Genomic DNA, 26,380 nt, shown 5'->3' on the forward strand with positions numbered 1-26,380 from the left:
AAAATGTAAATTATTTCACTAAAACCCCTCAAATGCACAGGTATGCAAGACGACATACACTTCACAGTCACATACAATATTCACCTCAAAATCGTTGAATTAATAATTGTAAGAAATTTAAAAGCGTTATTGCAATGAAAAATGTTCAATTAAGAAGCATTAGGCAGCCAATCTCTTAACATTAATCTAGAACGCTTAAAATAGGTGGTGTCCAAAATACATTACAAGTTTTCTACTGTAAATATATTTTGGTCATCTGACTAACTACATGGGGATGCTGTACAATTGCATACTTGGAGGCGTATTCTGTGGGTCTGGCGATGTTTCCTGGATTTTAACAAAAACTGTAATAGTTCTCAAAATAGATGCCTGTTAAGCGGAGAAATTTGATTATTCGTAAGAAAATATTTGTTAATTTATGTTACTTCCATGATTTAGCAGTATTCATGGCTAAACATTGAGATAATTGCCCTGTCCAAATTATATATACCTGAGGGTGTCCAAAACATATATTCGGTGTCCAAATAGCAGTTCTAACAGGCGATTGGAAATTGTGATTTTCTCAGCTTAAAATGCTTTCGTTAAGGTTTTTGTCACCAGGAACGCAAAGTACTATCATAGTATAAGCGTATTAGTAACTTTGCGAAATGATCAATTACTTTCTAAGGAAGCTAGGGGATGATCTTCCCAACGTTGTCTTCAGCCTGTCCAAAATACATGAATTACCCTAATCTGGGGCATCTCATACATCAATTTGAGAGTCTCCAGTTTGATGGAATACTTAAGCAGTACAGATCTTGGATTACTTAACATAGGCAACCGCCCAACCTTCATGGTATCTGCTAGAGAGGAGGTGTTAGTCATACTGCTTTACTCTAGCAGAGTTAGTCATGAGCTGACCAATTGGCATGTGTCAGATGAAGAATCTTTATCTGACCATCGCTACATCTTGTTTGAACATGTGAATGTTACTTCGCAAACTTTGCGTTTTAGGAATCCTCGGTCAACCAACTGGGATCTCTTTACTGATTTGGTTGCAGCCAAATGTCATGGATACTCACTATCCATTAACACTCCAAGTGATTTAGATGATGCCGTTGATACTACAACGGCCTTCATCATGGAAGCTTTTGAAGAAGCTTGCCATCTGTGGTCTGTAAAGACCACAAGAGGAACCCCTTGGTGGAACTCTGATCTGGCGAAGTTCAGGAAACAATGCAGAAAGAGTCGGAACAGACGACGTTTGGTTGGATCGGAGGCTTACAGGTCGGCTCGCAAGGCCTACCAGAAAGCTCTTCGGTCTGCTGAACGATCCGGCTGGAAAAAAGCTTTGTACAAATGTTTCCAGTTTGAGTGAAGTCAGTCGATTGAACAAAATCTTTGAAAAATCTAAGGGCTTTCAAGTGAACGAACTTTGTTTGCCAAATGGTGATTTCACTTCCTCTGATGAGGAAGTTTTGAAATGTTTATTCAGTGCACATTTCCCCGGGTGTGTGGATATTATATCTTCGGATGAACTTTTCTTGTAGTTATAATTTTTTAGCTTCAGCTCGGAGTATCATAACTTTAAAATCGATTGAATGAGCACTAAAAAGCTGTGTTCCTTTCAAATCTCCTGGGGCAGATGGGATTTATCCTATTTTACTTCAGAAGGGATTTCATTATTTCAAACATGTTTTGAAAAAAAAACCAGATTTATCCACCTAGTGGTGATAGTGCCTTTCTCGTCGAATATGTACTCATGATCTTTCCGTCGACGCAATCAATCTTGCCTTAGAGTCAGTGATCAGCCCCAAATCTCTATGCTTTGGTAATGGACGAGAAGGGGGAAATGCTCATAACAGCGATCTGGGACTGTACCACCTACGAATTTCTGAATCATGAGAATATTTTATTTAGAAAATTCAAAATTTTTATCAAGGTCATCATTGAATTGGGGCTCTTATTCCGACTTTATGTTCAACGTATAGGCAGAGCTGAAAGTATCAGTCCTTTCAGTGGACTGCTTGACCACCTTCACTGAAGGCTGATTCATACTAAGATGATAGTTACTAGCCAGGATGAAACTTTTTCCACAGAACACTTTGACAAAGTTTTGTCTGCACATTTTATACTATATTTTATTATGATTGGTAGCGAAATTCATGTAGAATGTGTAATGGAGTAATTTGAATTGCCAATGCTATATCACATTCAAATATCAACCACATTACAAAGCTCGCCCTCCAGCCGCATCAAAATTTTGCGTAGTAATTTTAGACACAAATAAAGATTTAAAAGAATGTTCCGGGCTGATGCGCTTAAATTTTAATTTTTCCATACAACGTTGATCCATCCTACTGTAAATTTACGTCTCAGGAATCTAAAATGGTATGATTTGATGAGATCGCTTTAGTTTTTTTTAGGTTTTTGGTTCTCTTACACATATCTATCGCTTGCATTCATTTAGTTCACTTTCGTAATTTCGCTAAAGCACCCAACGCTGCTTCTGCAACACCACCAGTAGCCTCTTATGTAATCTGAGTATTTATTTATTTATTTATTTATTTATTTATTTATTTATTTATTTACCGGAAGCATGGGTTTGATTCACTTTTATGTATGTCCACTTCCAGTGGGACACCCCCGGTTCCAGAAAATTTACATGGTTCATTTTTACATTTGACCAATTCCGGCGAGACACCTGAAACCGGTTGTGGAATACACTGAAACCTCCATTTAAGTCGATGCATGTCTGATCGAAAATAATTTTTACCGTGCAAGCAATGACTAAACTATACAGTTTTATATTTTTTGACAAATCTCTTTTGTCAAGCAAAGTGTTAAAAAATATAAAAGTCTTTAGTTTTGTCATTGCTTGTACGGTAAAAATTATTTTCGATCAGCCATGCATCGACTTAAATGGAGGTTTCAGTGTACTATCGGTGGTCTCTAACGTAATCTGAGCTGGTTTTCTTGAAAACCTTTCATCAGCTTATCGAAAAAACCGCGGTTTGATGAAGCGCATGCATGGAGTTGGGTTCCCTTCTACATTTGACCACATCCAGAGGGACACCGGGAACCGATTCCGGGACACTACTAGTTTTCCCAAGCATGATCTGAGATATTTTTCTTGGTAACCGTTCATCAGGATACCTTAAAAGCCATTTGATGTGTCGCGAATATTTTTTTGGTTCTCTTTTACATTCGGCTACTTTCAGCGAGATACCTCAAATCGATTCCGGAACACTATCAGTAGTTTCTAATGTGGGCGTAGCTTATTTTCTTGCTGATCGTACAAGTTATCGAATAGGCCATGATTTGATGTGTCGCATGTATGAATTCGACCACTTCCGGCGGGACACCAGGAACCGGTTCCGGGATGCTGCCGGTTTAGATATGATCTGAGACTATTTTCCTGCTTACCGTTCCTCAGGTTATAGAAAAAGCGCCGATTTGATGTGTCGCATGCATGGGTTTGGTTCATTTTTATAATTGGCCACTTCCGGCGGGATACCCGGAACCAGTTCCGGAACTCTATTGGATCAGATATGGTCTGCGACTATTTTCCTGTTTACCATTCATCAGGTTACAGAAAAGGCGGTGATTTGATGTGTCGCATGCATGGGTTTGTTTCACTTTTATATTTGGCCACTTCCGGTGAGACACCCGGAACCGGTTCTGCAACACTACCGGTACAGATATAGTCTGCGACTATTTTCCTATTTATCGTTCATCAGGTTATAGAAAAAACTGCGATTTTATGTGTCGCATGCATGAGTTTGGTTCTCTTTTATATTTGGTCACTTCCGGCGGGATACCCGGAACCGGTTCCGAAACACTACCGGATCAGATATGGTCTGAGACTATTTTCCTGTTAACCATTCATCAGGTTACATAAAAAGCGGTGAATTGATATGTCGTATGCATGGGTTTGTTTCACTTTTACATTTGGCCACTTACAGTGGGACACCCGGAACCGGTTCCGGTATGCTACCGGTTTAGATATGGTCCGAGACAATTTTCCTGTCTACCGTTCATCAGGTTATACAAAAAGCTGCAATTTGATGTGTCGCATGCATGGGTTTGGTTCATTTTTATATTTGGCCACTTCCGGCGGGATACCCAGAACCGGTTCCGGAACACTACCGGTTCAGATATAATCTGCGACTATTTTCCTGCTTACCGTTCGTCAGATAATCGAAAATGTCGTGGTTAGATGGGTCGCATGCATGGGTTTGTTGCAATCTCATATATGGCCCCTTCCTGGGGTACCGGTCCGGAACACCTAAATGGCCATAACTCCGGAACGGCTGGACCGATTCAACCCATTTTCAATAGGAAACAATGCGACAATATTCCGCGTCGATTGAAAACAAAAGCGTTGAAATCGGATGATATTTACTATCCAAAAGTGAGGTGACATTTTTGTACACATACACATATACACACGCACACACATACATACACACACACATACATACACACAGACATCATCTCAACTCGTCGAGCTGAGTCGATTGGTATATAAGACTTGGCCCTAAGGGGGTTCTATCAAAATTTCATTTTTGGAGTGAACATATAGCCTTTCGGTACACCTTGGTGTACGAGAAAGGCAAAAACTACTTGTTTGCAGTTTTGCTACAGAGTATATTCCCAAATCCTGGCGGGATATTACTGTAAAGTTTATTCCGAAAGTGGGTTGTGCGTCGTATGAAGTAGCAAAGAGTTTGACCTCTTTTCTTCTGAAATGCTTAGAATGCATGATCGATCATCACATCCTTAATGTTCATCTGGCCAACGTGTCTCTTCATGTAAACCAACACGCTTACCAATCTGAAAAGTCCACTGTGACTCTTTAACACAAGGTTATTTACGATAGCGAGAAGGCAATCGCTCAAAAGCAATCCTGCTTGGGTGTTTTCTTAGACATCGAGGGTGCCTTTGACAACGTGCCTTACGATGCCATTTTGAACGCCACACGGGGTCATGGTATATGATTTCCAATTGGATTCACCAAATGCTGAAATACATCTCTTCTCGACATTGAGTCAAGCGGCAATTAGGAAATTGAGTGTTTGTGGATGCCCCCAAGGGGGAGTCTTATCACCACTTTTGTGGAATCTCTTGGCAGATACGCTATTGAGGCAACTTAATAATAGCGGTTTTCCTACTTATGGTTTTGACAACGACTACCTAACATTGTTAGTCGGTATGTGCATCAGCACCCTTTTCGACCTGATGCAAAACGCTCTTCAGGTAGTTAAGGGTTGGTGTCGCCAAAATGGCCTTTCGGTTAATCCGAGTAAAACATCTATTGTTCTTTTCACGGAAAAGCGAAACCGTAATGGTGTTCGACCTTTGCATCTCTTTGATTCTGAAATCAATGTGACTGAACAGGTTAAGTACGTTGGAATCATTCTTGTTGCCAAGCTTTTCTGGACACCTCACATTGAGTTCAGAATCAAGAAAGCTTGTATGGCCTTCGGGCAATGCCGGTGAACCTTTGATATAACTTGTGGTCTAAAACCCAAGTATATTAAATGGATTTACACAACTGTTGTTCGTTCAATGTTGATCTATGGATGTCTTGTGTGGTGGCAAAAGGGCGAAGTGAGATCGGTCCCATCAAAATTAGCCCATCTCCAAAGAATATGCATAATGACGATGTCTGGAGCGTTCTCTTCAACTCCCACGGCAACGCTCGAAGTTCTCTTTGACGTTGCCCCACTACACATTCATCTCAAACAAGAAGCACTTTCTTGCACTCACCGCCTATGGGCAGTTCAACACACACCTAGTTGTTTCCACGTTTGGTGAATTGGGACAAAGATGTCCTTGCTCCAAGTTATCTTACAATTGCTTGTAATTTTCCACGAGATTCTCTTCCCGGGAAGAGTGGACATCTGGTTATCTGGAAAGAAGGATTTCAGACGGCATTGTATGTTACACTAATGACTCTCTTATCGAAGGTCGAGCAGGTGCTGGTATTTATTTTCGTGAGCTCAGGCTGTATCCGTCTTACTCACTTGGTAGACACTGCACTGTTAGTCAGGTCAAAGTCTTTGCTCTTATGTGCGGAGTGCAATAGACACTTCAGCAGCCCGCAATGGACAAAGTAATATACTTCTGTTCAGATAGCCTGGCTGCTATTAAAGCACTTGCTTCGGCCAACTCTAGGTCGAAGATAGTTATCTCTTGTCGAACTCAAATCGAGGAGCTGAATTCAGCAAATGGGTACCTAACCATTCTTCCATCGATGGAAATGGCTGATGAGTTAGCTCGCATGACTTCATTGACCCTGAGCCGGCTATTCTAATATCGACGTTTTGGGTTAAGCTTCAGATTGACACCTGAGCTGCCACTCAACACAGACAATACTGGAATAGTTTGGAGTCATGTCGTCAAACAAAATTGTATTGTACTGAGCCATCTCTAGGGGGTTGCAAAGTATCTAACTAATCCATCAAAGCAGAATTGCAGCATGCTGATCAAAGCATTGTCTGGCCACTGCCGACTTAGCTATCACATGGCGAATATTCAGCAAGCTGATTCATTAGTTTGTGATAGCTGTTAATCCGATTATGGATATTATGGGTATCATTTAATATGTAACTGTCCAGTTTTTGCTCAACTTTGTTTCCGAATATTCGGTAAACACTTATTACGTGAAACTGACTTCAGAAATCTGAATATTCAGGATGTTCTCTCTCTCTCTTCTTGGCGTAACGTCCTCACTGGGACAAAGCCTGCTTCTCAGCTTAGTGTTCTATGAGCACTTCCACAGTTATTAACTGAGAGCTTCCTCTGCCAATGACCATTTTGCATGCGTATATCGTGTGGCAGGCACGAAGATACTCTATGCCCAAGGAAGTCAAGGAAATTTCCTTTACGAAAAGATCCTGGACCGACCGGGAATCGAACCCGTCACCCTCAGCATGGTCATGCTGAATACCCGTGCGTTTACCGCCTCGGCTATATGGGCCCTTGATGTTCTACTGTTCGTAATTCGCTGAGATAAATAGCTATAGGTTCTCTTTACGCTTTGTGTGTTATTATAGCGTCCTTTTCAGGGCGCTGTTTAATCGCTTTTGCGTTAGTGCCCTCTTCCAGGGTATCTTTTCTTATTTGTCTACCTGTCCCTATTCCCATCATAATCCCGATTCCCTTCCTTTTCGCTCAGGTAGATGATGAAATATTATTTACTATGGCGTTGGCACAAATGTCCCAAATGGAGGATAACGTGCCTCTGGAGCCGGCCTTCTGATACCTGATGAGCGGGATTGGTTCATCACGTCCAAGAACACCAACGAACCAAAAACGTTCATAAGTTTGGATACGTCATAAAACCCTATGTGTCTTCGTTCCTAAAACTTTGTTACGCATCTGCATGTTTGGTCGAGCAGTGCTAAAAATTTTCGAGAAGACGCTCTGAAGTTCACGGAACGGCAATTTTCATTCACTTGCCTGCCAGTCAGCTGCTCGATACTCGTTTGTCAACTGAATGAAAGTCAGTGAATATTTGTAAGCAAGCTACAAAGTGTTAAACTGCTGATAAAATACTAGTTTTTCGATTACATTTGATTGTGCTTCACACAGATCTGTTTCCAGTCAATGACTTTGAACATTTTGCACCCTGGTCACGAGCAAATGCGTCATCAAGATCTGAGACATTATAACCTCGGGCGACCCTACTCAACGGTGTAATAGTCTGAATATCACTACTAGAGCCTATTTGGTTACGAAGTATCAATTATTAATCTTTAATAATTTGAGTTTTGCTGAATTTTATTGTATTTCAAAATGCATAGTTGACTTTCATTTTACAACCATACAATTAAACATCTGAAGATAATTAGTTGCATTTTTTCTCGTTTTACCACCTGCTGTGGCACTCGCAGCATTCACCAAAGATAATATCATCATTTCAATCTGCGGAGGAATTAGCAGGGGCCACACAATCCACGACTATATGCAAATTGTATGTGTACCTAACATGTTGTTACAACCACCTTCCATATTTACAGTCCGCTTCATTGCAGGTCTCAAGCATGCAACTGTGAAAATGACAACCAGAACGCACTTCAATCCACCCACCCAAGGGCGCCAACCAAAACAATCGCCTCGCATCTCTCGTTCGCTTGTGTGAGGTGGTGGTGACTCTCATCCGCTTCACTTATCTTCGCAGAAGGTGCCTACATAATAACAGCGGGGCTACAAGACACAATCATGTGGTGGAAGGTTGTCGGTAGCGAGCCCCTTTTTCTCACCGAGTTAAGACCCACCGCCACCGCGCGTACCACCAACCAACAGCGCCACACGAGACGAGTGTGAATAATGATCATACGAAAAGAGTGAACTCGAGGCAACACCAAACCACCGCACCGCGGCGGCGGCGGCGACGCGTACCTTGTTGTAAATTGAAATAAATTGCCGTGCATTAGTCGGGTAGCAATCGTCGCCGTTGTCGTTGTCGGCGTGAGAGATAAGTAGCTGGTTTTTACGCGGGCGCGCGTGAATGCACCACTTACAGGTGTGGAACCTGCGAGGAAGATTAACGTCCATTGTTAAGTAGAAAGAGACAGACACTAGTGAACCTCAGAACTGGAGCAGTTTTGTATACCGTTTTGTTGAACGTTATGTTAAACCGACACGTCAAGGACCATGTGATTGCTTAATCCTTGTTGGAACTGGATGATCATTGTTATGTCCAGCAGCGTTGAAAGATTTCTAATGTGACACATACCTTTGACAACATCTCCGTCTCGGGTTTCGTGCTGTGATTTGACGTCACCGGTGCTGTGGTCTGCTACTCCATAGTTGAAGGCATACTTGGGGTGATCCTGGTTGGGTGATATGGGAAAAAAGCAACAAATTAGCAAATGAGATCATTCACGATCTCCACACAACCGCGTTCATGTTGGTGGTGATGATGATACTCTGATTTATTAGCATGTGTCGTAAAAGCGCCGAGACGACTGGTACCGTTGTTGCTGATGCTGCTCAGAAGTTGTAGGCATTTATGGCAGTTGCTTCGAGAGATTCCTAGATTTGATGTAATTTCTTGCATAACGAAGTTTTATGGCCATATTAACCAATCATTGTCCGTTTTACAGCATACGATTGGGTAATGTGGGTTTATTCGTGCGAATTATTTGTTTCTATTTTTACTATTTTTATTCGTGCATTTCAACTTATTGGCTAGATTATTACGCAAAAAATGTGTCTGATAACATTATAAACAGTGAATTAGTTCACCTTGCTTATTTATTTGATATACCAGCAGGATGTCTACTACCTGGAAAAACCTGGAAAACCTGGAATTATCAGGGAATTTTACTCGACCTGGAAACATCCTGGAATTCTCAGGGAATTCTGGTGACAATCAGAAATTCCTGTGTTTATCATTTTAATACAAATTTTCAGTTAGAAATGTCGCAAAGCGAATAAAAATTTCGGCTGCGCCGCTACTACCTACCCGCTCGTTAAATATTATCTATCAGATATTCATTACCCTAGACGTTTAAACTAATTTGTACTTTCTCCACAGCAATCTACTATTTTATGTTTTACCTATTTCGGAAAACTGAGTCGACATGCTTTCATTGTTGGGATTTTGAATTCTCAAATCTTTCAATCTATTGTTGCGTTGAATGATGGCTTAGTGACTTAAATTGCAAAATTTATTGAAGTTTGCCTTACAAATTCACAATCGCCTGTAGATTGGAAAATACCTGAAGGAACTAAAAGATACATTTTGAGCGTAGTTCCTGAAACTCTCGCAGAATATTATTGATCAGTTGGAACTCCTGGCGATTCGATGTTAGTATTTCTAGCGAAATTAACTTCTGAATAGACTTCTGGAAGAATTTTTAAATATGTTTTCTTACCATTTCTGAAACGTTTTCAGAACAACTCATAAATGATTCTAAACAATGTTTGAAAGAATGTTCAACTCTTTTTGCTTCTGAGCTCCTCATATTTTAAGGACATACTTGTTAGAATCCCAAAATGGCCGACTGTGGCACCTACTCACGATTTCGAAAGCACAAGTCTCTTCGTAAACAAAACCAGCGCACCTGAGCTTCTTATTTAGGGCTTATTACAAGTGAGCAAGAACAGAATAATAAAATGCACTGTTATTTGAAGCTTGCTTCTTGAGATTTGTGCGTCTGATGTTCTGATGCACTGTTGAAACGGGATTTCAAGACGTTTGTCCTTAACGAACTCGAGAGAAACTATTTTCGATGGACATAATGCAATAGTTTTGGAACATTGTTGCCAACTTATTAGTATATTCTAGTTGCCAATTACTTATTTCAAGATCGAAACTATGAAAATAAAACTATTAAATTACAACATTTTTTTCTATTAATTTTGAAAATAGTCCTTCTGTAACAATATTCGTTCATATACTTTATTTTACTTCCATATATATTGTTGCTAGCAAGTTCTACAATTGAAGGAATCGCTGGAAAGAAAAATCTAGCGACATTCCTGAAAAATACATACTTGAGCGATTCTTTTGCGAAAGCAATGAAGGTCTTCGTGCGCAGTAACTGAAGCTCTGTGTGAAGGGTTTCTCGGAGGATTTGTTTGAAAACGTTAGCTGCATATTTTTAAATTTCCGACAGTATTTAAGAAAGTTTGCTCAGGAACTACTCGGAAGATTTTCTGCTGGAACAGCCAAGCTTAACATTTATAAAAATATAGTGTAATTTCTTATTGTTTTCCTTGCTAAATTTCTTCAGAAATTCATAAACAAAACTTTCATTAAATTATGCAGCAAATTTTCCTAAAATATCGCCAGGATTGTGTTAAGAATTCCATCAGAAAATCATCTCGTGCTTCCGTCCTAACTGTTGAGATATTTCTAAAGCAACTACTGTGGAATTTTTTTGGAAGAATTGAATAATAAATCCCTTCAAGTATCCGTGCCCGAGCAGAAGAGAATATCAAAACAATAACAACTAAATCACAACACCTGTTTTTATATCTTGGTTTGTTATTATTAACTTATTGAGGCATAACTTTTCCATAACAGGTTTTGTTGCGCAATCTTATTTTGTTATGATCCTGCTATTGGTATATTAATTTTAAATAATATTTTCATAAGATGTTTCGTTGTAGAACACTGCCCATGATCGCATATCAGTCCCATATTTGCTGGGTTTCCTATTCATATGGGACAATTATGCGATCATAGGCAGAACAGGTTCTGTTATTATTGTATTACAGTAGACGTTCGATAACTGCAACATGTTTACGTTTCACTTTGCGAACGAAATCCGGTAACTGCAACGACAAACAGATGTCAACAAGTTGTCAAACGACAATAAATAACCGTGAACGTGATCCGACTGTTCATTTGGGCTAACATGGCGCACCATTTTGATGTTTGTCGGTGCGATAACTGCTAATTTGTTGCACTTACTGGACTTGCATTTAAAAAGCATTGCAGATAAACCGTTTGCACCGAACGAACGTCTACTGTACCGAACTTCGTTCGCTAAGTGAAATGTAAACATGTTGCAGTTAACAAATGTCTACTGTAGTGGGTTATGGCCTTAGTCATGGCTGTTTATTACTTTTTATTTTCAAAATGGAACCAACCTAAATTCATTTTTTTCCTCTGAAATGCCTCGAACTTAGGGGTTACATACCTACCTTGCGAGGATAAAAATATCATTTTTATGATTCTGATATTATAACTCATTTTACATCCATATTGTTTTCAAAAACTTTTTAAATTCAAAATTTGTTATTGAAACATTGTAGAAATCCACTGTTATTAAGTTGTTATGAAACTGACAAAACCTTTTATTGAACTGGTCTGTCAATGACATGAAAATAACTCTTTGCGTTACTCAGTTATTTTGCCAAAATAACACATTTTGTTATGCTGTTGGTATTCCCTTCTGCTCGGGGGTGACGTTTTTGGAGTATTCCTTAGCAGAAATTCTAAAGAAGTATAAAACACTATTGCGATTTATTTGCTTATCTAAGTTTAATGTAGGTAAGTGGATAGAGGATAAAGTTTACAATAAATTTGCTATCTCATTTTTCCATTTCCCATTCCGTTTTAATTTATCACATGTGCGCAACCCCGAACAGTGAACGCCCGAAACACTCAATGTTGGTGTTTTCGGCTAATGAAGTGAAGTTAAAATACAGTTTTTGATAATGTGAACCACGTGAGTGTGGTGATAGTAATCACATTGACCAATTGTTTATTTATTGATTGTTTAGCTACACAGTTAAAACGGTTTGCTCAGTTTTTTGAAATAAAAACATGTTCGGTAATCCAGCATTATCTCTCTCCTATCGTAAGTGTCTGATGGCCTTGCTTGCAGTTGTAGCTGCACGATATAAGTTTGATAAGCTTATCGATTAAGCTGTTAAGTTTTTTTTATCTGTATTAACGAGATTTTTAGCCCTAGGCTAGTTCATCTCGGGACCCACACTTCACTTCCCTTCCGAAGGAAGAACTCACATTTTGCGAGTTTGTCGGGAGTGGGATTCGATCCCAGGTCCTCGGCGTGATAGTCAAGTGTTCTAACCATCACACCAGGTCCGCTCCAAGCTGTTAAGTGAATCCCCCTATTATCATAGGTATTCGACAACGAACCTACGATCACAGGATTCACAGGAGGCGTTTCTTACCAGTCAACTGTGGCTCACTGTTGTGAATATCATGGGAATAAGAGCATACAGTTCTTCGTTTCCGCAGCTCAAAACGGGTCAGATAATATTTCACTAACATTGAGCCATCTCTATGTGTGTATGTGTTTCATTTCTTGCAGAAAACTAAATTTGTTCTTTTGTAGAAATTTTCAGATATTTCGACAAAAACATTAACTGATTCCATATCACTTTGAGTTAGTCGTGTGATATTCATTAATTTTTTGAATAAGACATCAAAATCACATCGAAATACTTCAGTTAGGGGCCTTTCATCTCAGCTGTCAATAACCCGATTGTTTTGAAGTTTAGACCGCGATCAATCTTGAATTTGCCAGAATTCCATTGCATTCTAGCCTGTAGCTAGAAAATAATTACCAGTGGGTTGAGCATGAGCATGAGCATAGATGACCGCACAATTCGTAGTTGCTACTCCATTGACCAGAGCAATCGAAATTGCACAGGATCCAATTGATAAATAGAAAATAAATAAAAAGAAAATAAATACCAGTGGGTTGTTCGAAAACTAGATAAGTAACCTAGAGACTTCATTTTTTTCGAAACCGAATTATTGTTTTTGGTTGACTTGTTCGACACGAAGTTATTTATTTCTATGAGACAGATCAGTTTGTCAAACAAAATCACTTGCTACAAACTTTCGTTTTAAAGTTATATGAAATCAACTCTTGATTACTCACTTTAGCATTCGAGCAACCCTTCGGAACTTTCTGGCTACCGACTAGAACGCAATGAAATTCTGGCAATTCAAGACATTTGTTGTTCGTTATATGCAGCAAAATCAGGCTACTATATTTGAAGATAGTGTATCAAATTTTCAGCAAATTGCACTATTGGTAGGTGAAATACTAGGCTTGAGCATATGTGGAAAAAGCAGCCGTTGAACACTGATTTTTGCCACCGACTGTACATTTCTTGTGAGTTGAGTTTTCGTTTATCCGCTAAATGATCGAAACTAACTATGCTGATATGTAGAACTCAGAAATGTGAGTTAACTGTGGCTTATCAACGCATTGCAGTAACGGGGCACTAAAAGTAATAGCTGAAACTGATACCTGATAGAAGTAAAATTTTGACTAGTACTATAGTCGAATCTAGAGGCGCGTCAATACCGAAGTGTGAAGTCAAATTCGACATAGTTATTATTGACGACGATCTAAAACTTCTAATCTATCTTGAAAACGAAAGCCTGCGTTGAAATTTATTTGGCAGGATCTTCAGAGGGAAATTGAAAAACACTCAACAGAATTGAGAAACAAAAAAAAATTGCACAAGTTTCTCAATTAAATCATAACACTAAGCCTTTCTAAAAATCGACAATGGTTTTGAAAAAACCTCAGAAGCCTATTCCTGCGCTGAAAGAGGATAACCAAATATTATAAACTAATTCTGAAAAAGCACAAAAACTTGCCAAGCAGTTTGAAATTGCGCATAATTTCAGTCATAGGTCTCACTAGTCCAATTGAACATCAGGTAGCCCGCGACTCCGGAAACATTCTCAAACATGAGAACATTTTCGACAATTCATTGGCCACCGATTTTAACGAAGTAAGATCTATTATTAGGAAGTTTGAGAATATGAGAGCTCCGGATGATGGCGAAATTTTCTGTATTCTCATTAAAAAACTTCCAGAAAGTTGCTTATAATTGTTGATTAATATATTTAACAAATGTTTTCAGTTGGCATACTTTTTTGAAAAATTCTTGGAAAATCCTGCCGATGCTTCTAGTAAGCGTAACAATAAGCTTATTATCATCTAACAGTTAACTGTTTGAAAAACTTATTTTAAATCTAGAGACGACCCAGCCAAGGGCTGAAAGTCTCTTAAATAATGACAAATCAATCAATCATTCAATTATTTTAAATGGTATGATGATTCACATTGATAAAAATTCTATTTTTGCCAATGAACAGTTTGGATTCCGCCAAGTACATTCGACTACGCATCAACTTCTATGGGTAAAGTTCCAAAAAATCCGAAGGTTATTGAAATATAGAATATTTTTACACACAGTCATTTAAATCCGAAAATCAGGAAGGACCAAATCTTTTTTGGTTCACAGAGGAATGCTTGGAAAATCCTTAAATGAATGTTTGTCAAAGAATCCTTAGAGACACCTCTAAAACCCCAAGAGTATATATTGGAGGAATCCTGGAAGAATTCCTGGAGTAGTAACCCGATTAAAGGATGACATCCTACAGGAAACCTATAGAGGAGTTCCCGAATTACTCCCTAGTATACAATTCAGGAAGAATTTCTCGATAAATCGCTGGATTACTTCTCAGAAGAATCTTTGGTGAAATGCCTATTGAAATCTCTGAAAAAAATTTGTGTTGGATTTTCAGATGAATTTCCTAAAAAAAATCTTTGGGGAATTCCTGAAAAAATCTTGAAGAATCCTGGCAAAAATGGTTTGGGAAATGCCAACACGAATTAATGGAGAGTTTTTGATTTCCTAGAAGGGTTCCCGGAGAAATCTCTGAGTGAACCCCAGAAGAATTTCTGAAAGAATGTCGGCAAGAATTCCTAAAGGAATCTTTTAGGGAATTTCTGAAGGATTCTTAAGAGAAGTTCCTGAAAGAATCTTAAGAGGAATTCCTGGAAGAATCCCTAGGAAAATCCGAAGTTAACCCTAAAAGGGATACCTTCATGTCCTCAGTTTCGTCACCTCGCTGAGTGTGTTCCATCAAAGACGAGCTCTGAAAGGCGCCTGGGGTCCAATGGACCTCAGGTATCCCTTTTAGGGTTAAAAGAGTAATTCAAAGAGGAATCCGTACAGAAATATCAAGATTCATTCTTAGAGATATTCTTTTCTGGAATTCCTGGAAAAGGCCCAGCTTGAATACCAGCACTAACTGCAGAAGACATCTGCAGTTTCTGAAAGTTTCTGAAAGAATCCCAAAAAAAAAACTTCTGGAGGTGTCGCAAGAGGAATGCATGAAAAAATAAGGTCCTCAGCCAAGTAACAGCGTCAACAAGCCAGAGCAGGTCTTGTACACAATTCTTTTACGCATATTCAACTGTTTAGTGCTACATCAAAATGTTCTTAACAGGCTTAATTTGAGATACAAAAAAAAAACAAATTCTGGCACAAAACTTAAATATTTCGTGAATAAAATAAATAAAATCGTAAACGTAAACCCTAATTTTTAATAAAATATGAACCTCTTTGAACCAAAATACAAAGAATTATTATTATTATTGTTTATTTTAGTTTGCAAATTCACTAAAAGTTAAAAATACGGCTTTGGTTTAAAAATTAAAAAAAAAAAACATTTTTTAACAAATAGTGTATGTGCTGCACCCTTTTTCAGCCTATGCCCTCATGTTCATTCTATTCAAAAAGAAAAAAAAAACAGGCTATTTAAGAACCAATTGTTTCCGTTCTTTTTGTTATCAAGGATGCAAGTTGCGCCATCCTTGTTTTAGGCAAACCACGTTATTTTCAGTATTTTTTCAATTGCAACCGTTAAAATAATGAATCCAAATTCTGGCATAAATTATATAGATTACAAGTTGGAATCAAGCAATAGCACATTTTTACTATAAATAAGTTTACTAATCACACATCCGTGCGTCATTTTGTAGTAATTATTGATAAAACAGTTCACTATGCCGTTTAAATGGAATTGACCCATAATTACAGGTGATCCATAATTATGTGTTGACTGTATACCATTCACGAAGAATAACAGTTGACAATAAACTAGGCACGTTTACCCCGCATTAAAACAGAAATTCTGAAAACAAACTTTTTTTCAAAATTGAATTTTTCAGTAGTTAAACATAAAACTGGTTTATGATTTCTTCCATTTGGAAGGAAACATGTCGGTGCTTCATGTAAGTGCCAAAAAAGTATGTATTATGAAGTGTTTCGTGATTAAAATTGGACTCTTCCTTAACGTGGGCGTCTTACCCCCAGTTCCCCTACACTAGTTCCATGGTAATGAATTGCACCCCAGCCTGCGCTACATATTTATTATGTTGCTGTAGATTTGTAAAATTCCGATGCGGAATATGTTAATCGCACCAACCCTTTAGTAGTATACTTTAGCAAACGACAACTCTCCCACAACACACTTTCATCTTGAAGAATGATAATCTTGCTCACAATCGTAGAAATCACCAATTCTGAATAGTTCTTCTTCCACGAAACAATACCACTGAACAGGAACTTCCCGTCTATAACTTCCTTTTCATGCTTCCAGCTCAGCAACATCAGCAAGGGCGGCCCATCAATGCAATTTAAATAAAGATTCTAGCAGAACTTCTCACATAATAATCGACGGCGTATCCTGGTCGGGCGAGCGCGCTGGATCCAAACATGGCCAGGGCAACCAACAGGGTAGCAGCAACTCGGGACACCATTTTTTTTCTTTTTGCTTCTTCCGGCTAATCACAATTCGGTCACAAATCACAACAAACGGTTCTAATTAACGGACAAATTCGCTCGGACGGACGACCACGCTGGCGCTTATGCGATCGGATACTGTACGGTTGACGGATGGATGAATTTGGTTTTATATAGCTTCAGATCTCCTCCTCTCGGCGCGTTTGTCGGTGGCTGCAGTCAGTGGCGGCGGCGAAGGCAGTAGTGGATGCTGCTTTTTCCCACTGTGGTTGGGTGCCATGCGGTGGCTACCTCTCGGAGACACGCTTCACGGTGGAACACAGTGGGGCATTTTGGAAGGCGATCTTGTTTGAATTATATTTCAGAAGATGAAACCTAAAGGAAAACTACACTTTAAGACCACATTTTGACTATTCACTAAATCCCGAAAACATATGGGAACAGATGTCCACTAGAACTATTACAGATTTTCGTTAAGTATCGCGATAATCTTCTATCACTATGATAAGCTATCATTATTTTGAGGCTTGGAGAGTGCAAAGTTGCTAGAAATTTATTTCACTGTATGACTTTACAAAACATCTTATGTTCAAAATTGTTCTGAATGAGAAAAAAAAACAACCTGTAAATTTTCGAATGAATGAATATCTCAAGACTTTCAGCCGGTGGCGGGTTGATCTCCGTTGTATATTTTTGATTTTTGGTGGAAATGTCTCAAAAACTTTCCAGCATAATAATTTTTTTGATCACGTTCTAATTTTTTTTTCTAGTAATATAATTAAAATTAAAAGTGAATTTCTTAAAGTTTTCTTAGACATTTTTTATATGAGTTCGAAAAAAATAGTATAATATCATAATACCTTTTTTCGTGAATTCATAAAAAAAGTATAAAGCTGTTTTTTTACTTGACTAAAAAAATATTAATCTCTTTATTTTCTTGAATTTTGAACATTTTTCCGAAAACTTCTTCAGGTTTTCCCCGCAAACTTCGTGAAATAATTCTCATAATTACACTAGTTTGCAAAATAAACAATAAAATCGTGTACTTCAGTCAACAACCAAAATTTTTGATGCATAACTACATGAGATGCCAATTTCTGGACCGTAATTCAAAATGTTTTAGGTAGAACATTTTTAAGTTTCACATGAAAATATAGTTCTACAGTTTTTAAACATATGGAAATCAATTAAAATACCCTGCGTTGCCTTTAACCAACTTTTACACTTCTTGCATGTATAGAAAGCTGAATATAATATGTTTCGATCATCTGAACACTACTGCTACTATTAATGCATCAGATTGATGGAAGTCGAGGTATTTGTGAGTATATGGAATGACCGCCTTAAATTTAAGCAAAATTTTCAAAAAAATAATAAATGCTTGCTTTTCTTGACATTATTCCACTGTGCCACAATAGTTGATGGTGCTGCAGCTTGCCGTAGGTTCTGTAAAAAACAAAAGCATCAACGAAGAGGCGGCTAGAAAAGCGTTTCTGCTGGAGAGTGATCCTAAGCACGTGCTGGTTTGAATTGCTCCGGGTTAGACTAGCATCCGTGATTGGGGGAGTTAGTTTCATAAACATTCTTTGCAGACTGACTTCAATGCTGGCGGTCAGTGAAAGGTGATGAACCTGGTCTGTGTGCTGGAGGCGAAAAGGAATAATATCAGGACAGATCCTGGTTAAGAATGTCAATCGTTTGAGTTTCGATTCATTAAAACTAGAAGGCATCCATAAAGCACGTCACGCTTAGAGGGGGAGGGGATTCTAAAAAGTGTGACAAGCAATGTACAAGCAATGTACAGGGGATGGCCAAAATGTTTGGGATAGGCAACTTTTTTTTCTTTCGCAAAAAAGTTGAACATGCTGTAACTTTTCGTAGAATGCATCAAATATTCACAAATTTTGACCGTTTGTCAACCTATTATATGTGCATCAGTGGTACAAATTTGAGCTCGATTGATTAATCTTTCGCAAAGTTATAACCGTTCTGGTAAAAAACTATTTTTAAGACTATCAATTTTTTAACACTCATATCTCGGTGACCAGTGAACCGAATTGAATGAAATTTTAAGCGATTATCAACAATATAATAATGCTTGAAAATTCATCAAAACATAGGTACTTTTTAAACGTTGAAAAAAGTTATGATGGATTGACAATTTTGGATCTTTTTCGAAAATAATGTAATTTTTTACATCAATGTCATTAAATTTTATTTTTGATATCCAAAGATTCTCTACTTCTGTTCATAAGATATCTATAATAAGATATATTAGAGCCTATTTGGATTAACGGAAGAACATGTTTAGAAATTTTTGTGTAATATTGTAAATTGAATTGTATTGAATTGTAAATTTGACTCATTTTCCTCTATATGGTCGAAAATGTCAAACCATCATAACTTTTTTCAACGTTTAAAAAATACCTATGTTTTGGTGGATTTTCAAGCTATATTGTTAAGAATCGCTCAAAATTTCATTCAATCCGGTTCACTGGTCTCCGAGATATGAGAGTTCAAAAATTGATAGTCTTAAAAATAGTGCTCTAGCAGAACGACTCTAACTTCGCGAAAGATTAACCAATCGAGCTCAAATTTGTACCACTAATGCACATAAACTAGGTTAACAAACGGTCAAAATTTGAGAGTATTTCATGCACTCTATGAAAAGTTACACCATGTTGAACATTTTTGTGAGAGAAAAAAAGTTGCCTATCCCAAACATTTTGGCCACCCCCTGTATAAGGTATAGGAAAAATCCGTATGAAGGGGGGAGGGGGGTTGAAAATTCCCATTTTAAGCGTGACGTACTAAATGGATGCCTCCATGTAAATGTAACAATATCAATTTTCATATCGAAACCTATCATTCAAACAATCATGGAATGTCACAACAGGGGATTTTTTTACTATCGTACAATGTGGATCAAAGGTTCTTAGAGTTTATTGAATTTTTAAATCACAAGAAGGATTCAGGTTAGAAGTATAAATTATGGCCAGTCAGATTTTTTGGCCATATTGCGTTATTCAGCTTGATGCGATCCAAATCGGGATAAGTTTATATATTTTACGTGTATAGTATTATGATTTCAGCTGTGAAAACCATAGACTTTTATTGAAAAATGGTAGGTGAAAAATCAGCTCTCATACAATACGAGAAATAAGTATAAAGACAGCGCCATTTTCCATACAAAATAATCATGTTTAGGGATCAAAATCTCTTTTTCTAGCGTTTAGATTATAATGAAATTTTGGCTGCAACCTTAAAATAACTAGAATTTTGGCTAGTAATATAAATCATCATGCGGAAAATCTATTGATTCCTCAATGAAAATAGGTAACTTCCAGTTTTTCGTGCATGCAATTAAGGTTTTCTGGTGATTTTATTACCAGCCAAGTGTTTCCAACGAGATGGAGGCACGCACGGAGACGCATGGTTGTTTATGTCTACGATTTTCGTGTTACGGGTCATTTAAATATGACGGCCATCGTTTTGTGGGGCAGGGAGGTAACAATCCATTTATTTAGTATACGAAAAAGCAAGGCAGAGGGGTGAAAGTCAGTCGAAAATGCCCGAAAACTGAGGAACGCAATTTTTAAATGTTTTCATGAAGTGGCATCTTACCCCATGGCAGATGGTCTTTTTGCACCACTTCCGTTTTACGAATCAGTTTTAAAAATCGATGAAAATGCAATACATAGTTTAGTGAATAGTTTTGCTGAAGTATCGAACAAATATTGTCTAGTTGCTGTTACCACTTTGAAAGCCTAACAAATGAAGCTAATTATCATTGAAAACGATGAAAGTTTGAAAAATGGCATCTTACCCCATTTGACCCTACATCTAACCACTTGGTCATGTTGACGTTGATGGTAAGACCTGCCATCGAGGAGCGATCGACAAGATCATCGAGCTTATTTTGCATATCAGAGCGCCGTTGATCTAAGAGAGCAACGGCATCAGCCAGTTCGAAGTCACTTAAGGCGACTAGAGTGTTTGCTATGATGACAAATATTTGGCCAAACAAGTCCAATAAATGACCAACACAACGTGAATCATGTCAACCTTGGATAAATGTCGGACTACAATGACAAATATACTTGTCCGTCTAATGGTCTCTTTAGGTGCTCCATGGTAATGGGCTACCGCAGCAACCCATGATTTGGTTCACGATCAATCGCACCTATTAGGGTCTCGTCGATTACGATGAGGAACAGTAGCGCCTCACTCCAGCAACGAACCGGATGGTATCGGACAAGACACCGTTGTGCAGTACTATGTAAGAAAATGTCCTGTACTGTGCTTTAATGCGGCCGATGATTTTCTCAGGGGCACCCCGCCTGTTTTCGTAATTGAGAAAGTCGAAAGCCTTTTGTTATCAATGAACACCAGGTAGAGAGACTTTTGGAATTCATTGATTTGCTCCAAGATGATACGGAGACTTGCGTCAGCATTCTCCTGTATCCGTTTAAAGACAACTTTGCAGAGGATTTTGAGAATCATGTACATCAACGTGATACCCCGCCAATTATCGTATACAGTTAGATCACCCTCTTTAGACACCTTTACTAAGACGCCTTTCATCCTGTCGACCGGAAATGTCGCGGTTTCCCAAATGTTGCAGAATAATTGATGCAGCAGTTGTTAGCTACAGGGTCAGCTTTGAACATCTCGGCTGATATGCGATGGTCCCCCGGGGCCCTGTACGATTTCATGCTACGGATGGCTGTTTCTATCTCCTGCAATGATGGAGTTCCTGTGTAGACACGGGTAATGCGTCGAAACCCTAGCGGATCATGCTGAGGTGTTGCTGACAAGGCCGACAGTTCAAAAAGATCAAGATGGCTCCGTCTCCATTTTCGGCTGATGCAGATGTAAACGATTTGATTGTCCGTGACGCAATCACGGGAAACCCACGCCATTTTGTACACTGGTTGATTTGGAAAGAGAGATCTCCCAATCGGCGTCCCATGACGTGCTAGTTGGGTAGTTTTATGAAAACAACATTGACGATATGGAGGACTGTATTGAAAATTATCTGCCTCAGCTTAATTGGGGTTGTTAACCCCATAATAACTCTGTCACACTTACAGTGAACCCTAGACTATTCCCTTTGCAAAACCCAATTCCTGCTATTGACGGAGGCGTCGATGCGTCGCTGGCCTATCGATAAATAGACATCTTCCCTTCCCCTCTATTCCTAACAACCTTCGTTACGGAGAAGAGGCAAAGCTCTAGGCAGGTAGATTCAGATAGGCCAAATTATGTTTCTTTTTGTTTCAGTGAGCGATCAATGGCACATAAACCAAGGGTTAAGCAGGACACAGTGTAAATGTCTGTGCCATATCCCTACAGTAAAAAGTGTCAATTAATCTTTTATCTACGTCACTCCCAACAATGTTTTTTTTTATTAAACTAAGCACTCATACAACGCACAGTGCTGCGAATGTATGGGATGGCAGGACAAAAATCATAACTAACGCAAAATACATTCTATCTCAATAGTGTCTTTTGTGAAGTTGTCAAACTTGATAAATCATAATCACTTAAGTGTCGTAAACGCCAACTTATAGTTATCTTTTTTTTAGATTTCTGTTTAGGCTATTGTATAAACATATAGATCATAATAAATAGGTAATTGCAATAATGACTTATTCATCAAACTTTATTCTCACCCAACATTTTGTTTTTTGAAGCTCATGCGTTTGACCCTTTCTTGTCCAGTTGCATGTATCAAAAATGGAGAAATCGTTGAAGTTTACCCTCAAATTCTTCGTAGAAATCAGCAGTTTCATATGAGAACGAGGGCACAATATAAACTGATACACTTTTTGATTTTGGGGTTTCGATTTTTGAATTTTGGGGTCGTTTTTCCTCTACGCCATATAGTACCTTACATGATGACATTTTATTCTAACAAATATCAAAACATGTTGTCGGTGTATTTATTTATTTATTTAAACTCGTCTTCGATTTTATCGTACAGACAGATTAAAACTTACTAGCTAATCTTATTTCTAAACAAATTCCTCCATATATCAAAATCAAAATAGACAAACACTTCGTTGAAACGACGACAACAAACATCAAAGGGATTCTTCTGTCCATATGGTCGGCGTTCAGTCAGAGTGGACTACGCGATTTTTCGGGCAAATAAAGATAAGCTGAGGAATTCGTTAAATCTGAACTTTTCGACGTTATTTTGATGCAGCTGTGTCATTACATAAATAAATACTACTATAAGTAGTATTTCTGAAAATAATGCTTGAGATTTGAAATTGCAAGTGCTTGCAGGACACTTTCTTGAAATCATTGAAAAATAAATGGTCCGGTCTGACTTAACGCCGACCATATAGGGTGCGGTGCCTCCAAGTACCTCGGTAAACGAAGAAAATCAGCTCGTCTCGTTGATCGGAAAGGGGCGTTGAACTGAATTTTGCCAAGCAAATCTGAACAGTCGATGTTATTTTGCAAAATGTCGAAAATGAAAAGGCGTTGCAGTAGTATCCTTCTATCCGCTAAGGTCGGCAGGTGCACTAATGCGCAGCGATGCTCGTATGGCGGCAGTCTTAAAGGGTCGTTCCATGGTAACCGACGAAGTGCAAACCTCAGGAAATTCCGCTGGATTCGCTCCATCCAATTGCACTATAAGGCATGATAAGGCGCCCACACCAGCACACCATATTCCAGTATACTGCGCACCAGCGCGAAATACAGTGTTTTCAGGCAATATACATCTTCAAACTGTTTAGCATTTCGTTTGATGAATCCGAGCATAGCGTATGCCTTTGCGGTTGTTGAAGCTACCTGTTCAGCAAAATTGAGCTTGTGGTCAAGTAACACACCGAGATCTCTGACAGTGTTGGCTCTAGTTATTATGTAAATGGAAATATAGATTCTACTGATGTGTTGTAGACCTTCCATTTTGATTTTCACTGAAAACTTACACCTTTAATAATGTTGAGCTGGGCCAAAGATGAATCTGTTTTACAAAATATTATTTTTCTATGGACAACGAACAAAATAGATTTTTTCATACTATGGGGCGCAGCACTGTGCAACGCATCTACATGATCTTCTCAATTATTTATGATGATGATGATGATTAGACCTGTTTTTTTACCTACCCGTGTTACATCAAATTATCAATTTACATACAAAAACAAGTCTTCAGCCCAAAAATGAGCCAAATTGATAAAGGTTTAGAGGTGTATAAAAACGATTTTGTGTTTTTCTAGCAACAAAAATGTAAAGACTGGACTCGAAAAAAAACACAAAGAATAATGTATAACTTTTGATTGCGTGCACAAAAATAGCTGATTTTTTTTACCAGGAATAGTACATTATGCGTAGCTATTACCATACAAAGTTCATCAAAATCGGTTAAGTGTTGGCGGAGATATAGTCGAAACAAGAGACTTACCATTTGGGAATCTTGGGCCAAACAAACACTTTTAAAAATATCACATTTTTTACCTAAAACTGTAGAGCCAAAAATAATGAACCGATTTCAATGAGAATTTGTCTGTACTTAGAGCATGTATGTAGATGTATTGTGTCAAAATTTCATTCAATTTGATTCGACCTTTAAAAAGTTATAGCCATATCTCTCTCTTCTTGGCGTAACGTCCTCATTGGGACAAAGCCTGCTTCTCAGCTTAGTGTTCTATGAGCACTTCCACAGTTTTTAACTGAGAGCTTCCTCTGCCAATGACCATTTTGCATGCGTATATCGTGTGGCAGGCACGAAGATACTCTATGCCCAAGGAAGTCAAGGAAATTTCCTTTACGAAAAAATCCTGGACCGACCGGGAATTATAGCCATATATGCAGCACTATTACACAATAAGCAGATGTGGTTTTTGGTATAGTGACATTCAAACTGCTTCAACTTTTAAAATGTTCAATCAAAATGGCTGAAATTTTCACTGAGAACAGATTAGCACAACGATTTTACACTGTCCAAGTTTCGAAAAAAAGCGGGACGGTGTTGCCAATACTACAGTCAAAATAATGCACACTAATTTTAAAATGTTAAAAAGTGCCCAAAATTCGAAAACCCCGTTTTTTTGTTTGAATTGTTAAAAAAAAAGTACTGAACCGATTATAATGAAATTTTAATCACTTTTTATGACTTACTTGAAGAACTTGCAGTCAAATTTTCAGACGTTTTGATGAGCTAACAACCAAGTGAACCCTCCTTTGGCATTGCGTAATTTTTTACCCAAACCGTGCACTACGTCAGCGAGCTGTTGCCAACGTAATGCAAAAGGAAGGTTAAAGCCTAAACTATTTTTAAAATGAAAGCCCAAAATTTCCAAAATCGCATTTTATTGTATCGACAATATTTGCGCAGTATTGAACCGATTTTGATGAAATTTTTAGGGCATTAACTACACATAACATGCTATTCCTGGTTAAAAAATCAGCTATTTTTGTGAACGCAATCAAAAATTATACATTATTTTGAGTGTTTCATTTTTTTCGAGTCCGGTCTTTACTCCAACATCCATAAAATTGCACTGAAAATGTGCCGGAAATACCATTAAAATATAGTTAGAACAATACTCTACATCTTTACCGAAGACACTACGGTGTTTAAATTGCCTATTTCAATATTATTCATCAATTTTCGTTAAAAAATCACGAAAAAATACAACATTTGTACGATAGTCCATCTAAAAGTCATGTAAATTTACATTGGCTATTGCCCCTATATGTAACGAACATATAATCCATACATAATTTTAGTGTAAGAATTCGTTTTCATTGACTAATTATCAAAAGTTTGCCATGTTTATAACAAAAACTGCACAGAGTTGCCAGCATGAAACAAAACAAAAACTACGTCTTTGCATTTCATTGCAATTTGGCATCATAGCCTTGTCTCGCAACTGTTGGTGCATAGTAAAAATGAAGTTTCCCTTCATCGTGTAGTTATGTTGATTTGTGGGTTCATAGATAAAAGTAAGCTCCACAGCTGTATAAACAGTTTGCGTTCAGAAGCAGTTCCATCGTATTGAAATGTTTTAGTTAAATTGATCAAAATTATTCAGATGCTCAATACTGCACCCAGTTGATCTCGTCGGCACGACTTCTTATCAAAAAGTAATCCAAATATCTAGCTAGTCCTAGAATGGGCTAAAATGGCAGGTCCCGATCACTATTATTATTTGGGAGATTGCGTGTGTAAGACATGACAGATGCATCATCCTAACTGCTACAAAGAAAGGAAGAAAAGTTTATCATTTGTACTTGAACCTGGGACCTTCTGAATCGCAGGCTCGAGCCTTATCATTTAATCAAAAGATATTAGAATACGATGGCATGACGTCTTAATCATGGGCAA

At 38.1% G+C, this 26,380-nt stretch overlaps 1 protein-coding gene across 1 annotated transcript in view; it reads right to left on the bottom strand.

Moving 5' to 3' along the window:
* The window catches only part of LOC109404377 (larval cuticle protein A2B), a 51,592-nt gene extending 34,279 nt beyond the window's left edge, over positions 1-17,313 (bottom strand). The window contains exons 1-2 of the mRNA XM_029879878.2: positions 16,956-17,313; positions 8,726-8,822 (exon numbers count right to left, since the gene is read on the bottom strand). Coding sequence (XP_029735738.1) covers positions 8,726-8,822; positions 16,956-17,048 — 190 coding nt within the window. The 5' untranslated portion in view covers positions 17,049-17,313. The remainder of the gene's footprint in view (positions 1-8,725; positions 8,823-16,955) is intronic.
* Positions 17,314-26,380: the final 9,067 nt, after the last annotated feature.

This window comes from Aedes albopictus, chromosome 2, assembly GCF_035046485.1.
Source record: "Aedes albopictus strain Foshan chromosome 2, AalbF5, whole genome shotgun sequence".
In the NCBI taxonomy this organism is placed as follows: Eukaryota; Metazoa; Arthropoda; class Insecta; order Diptera; family Culicidae; genus Aedes; species Aedes albopictus.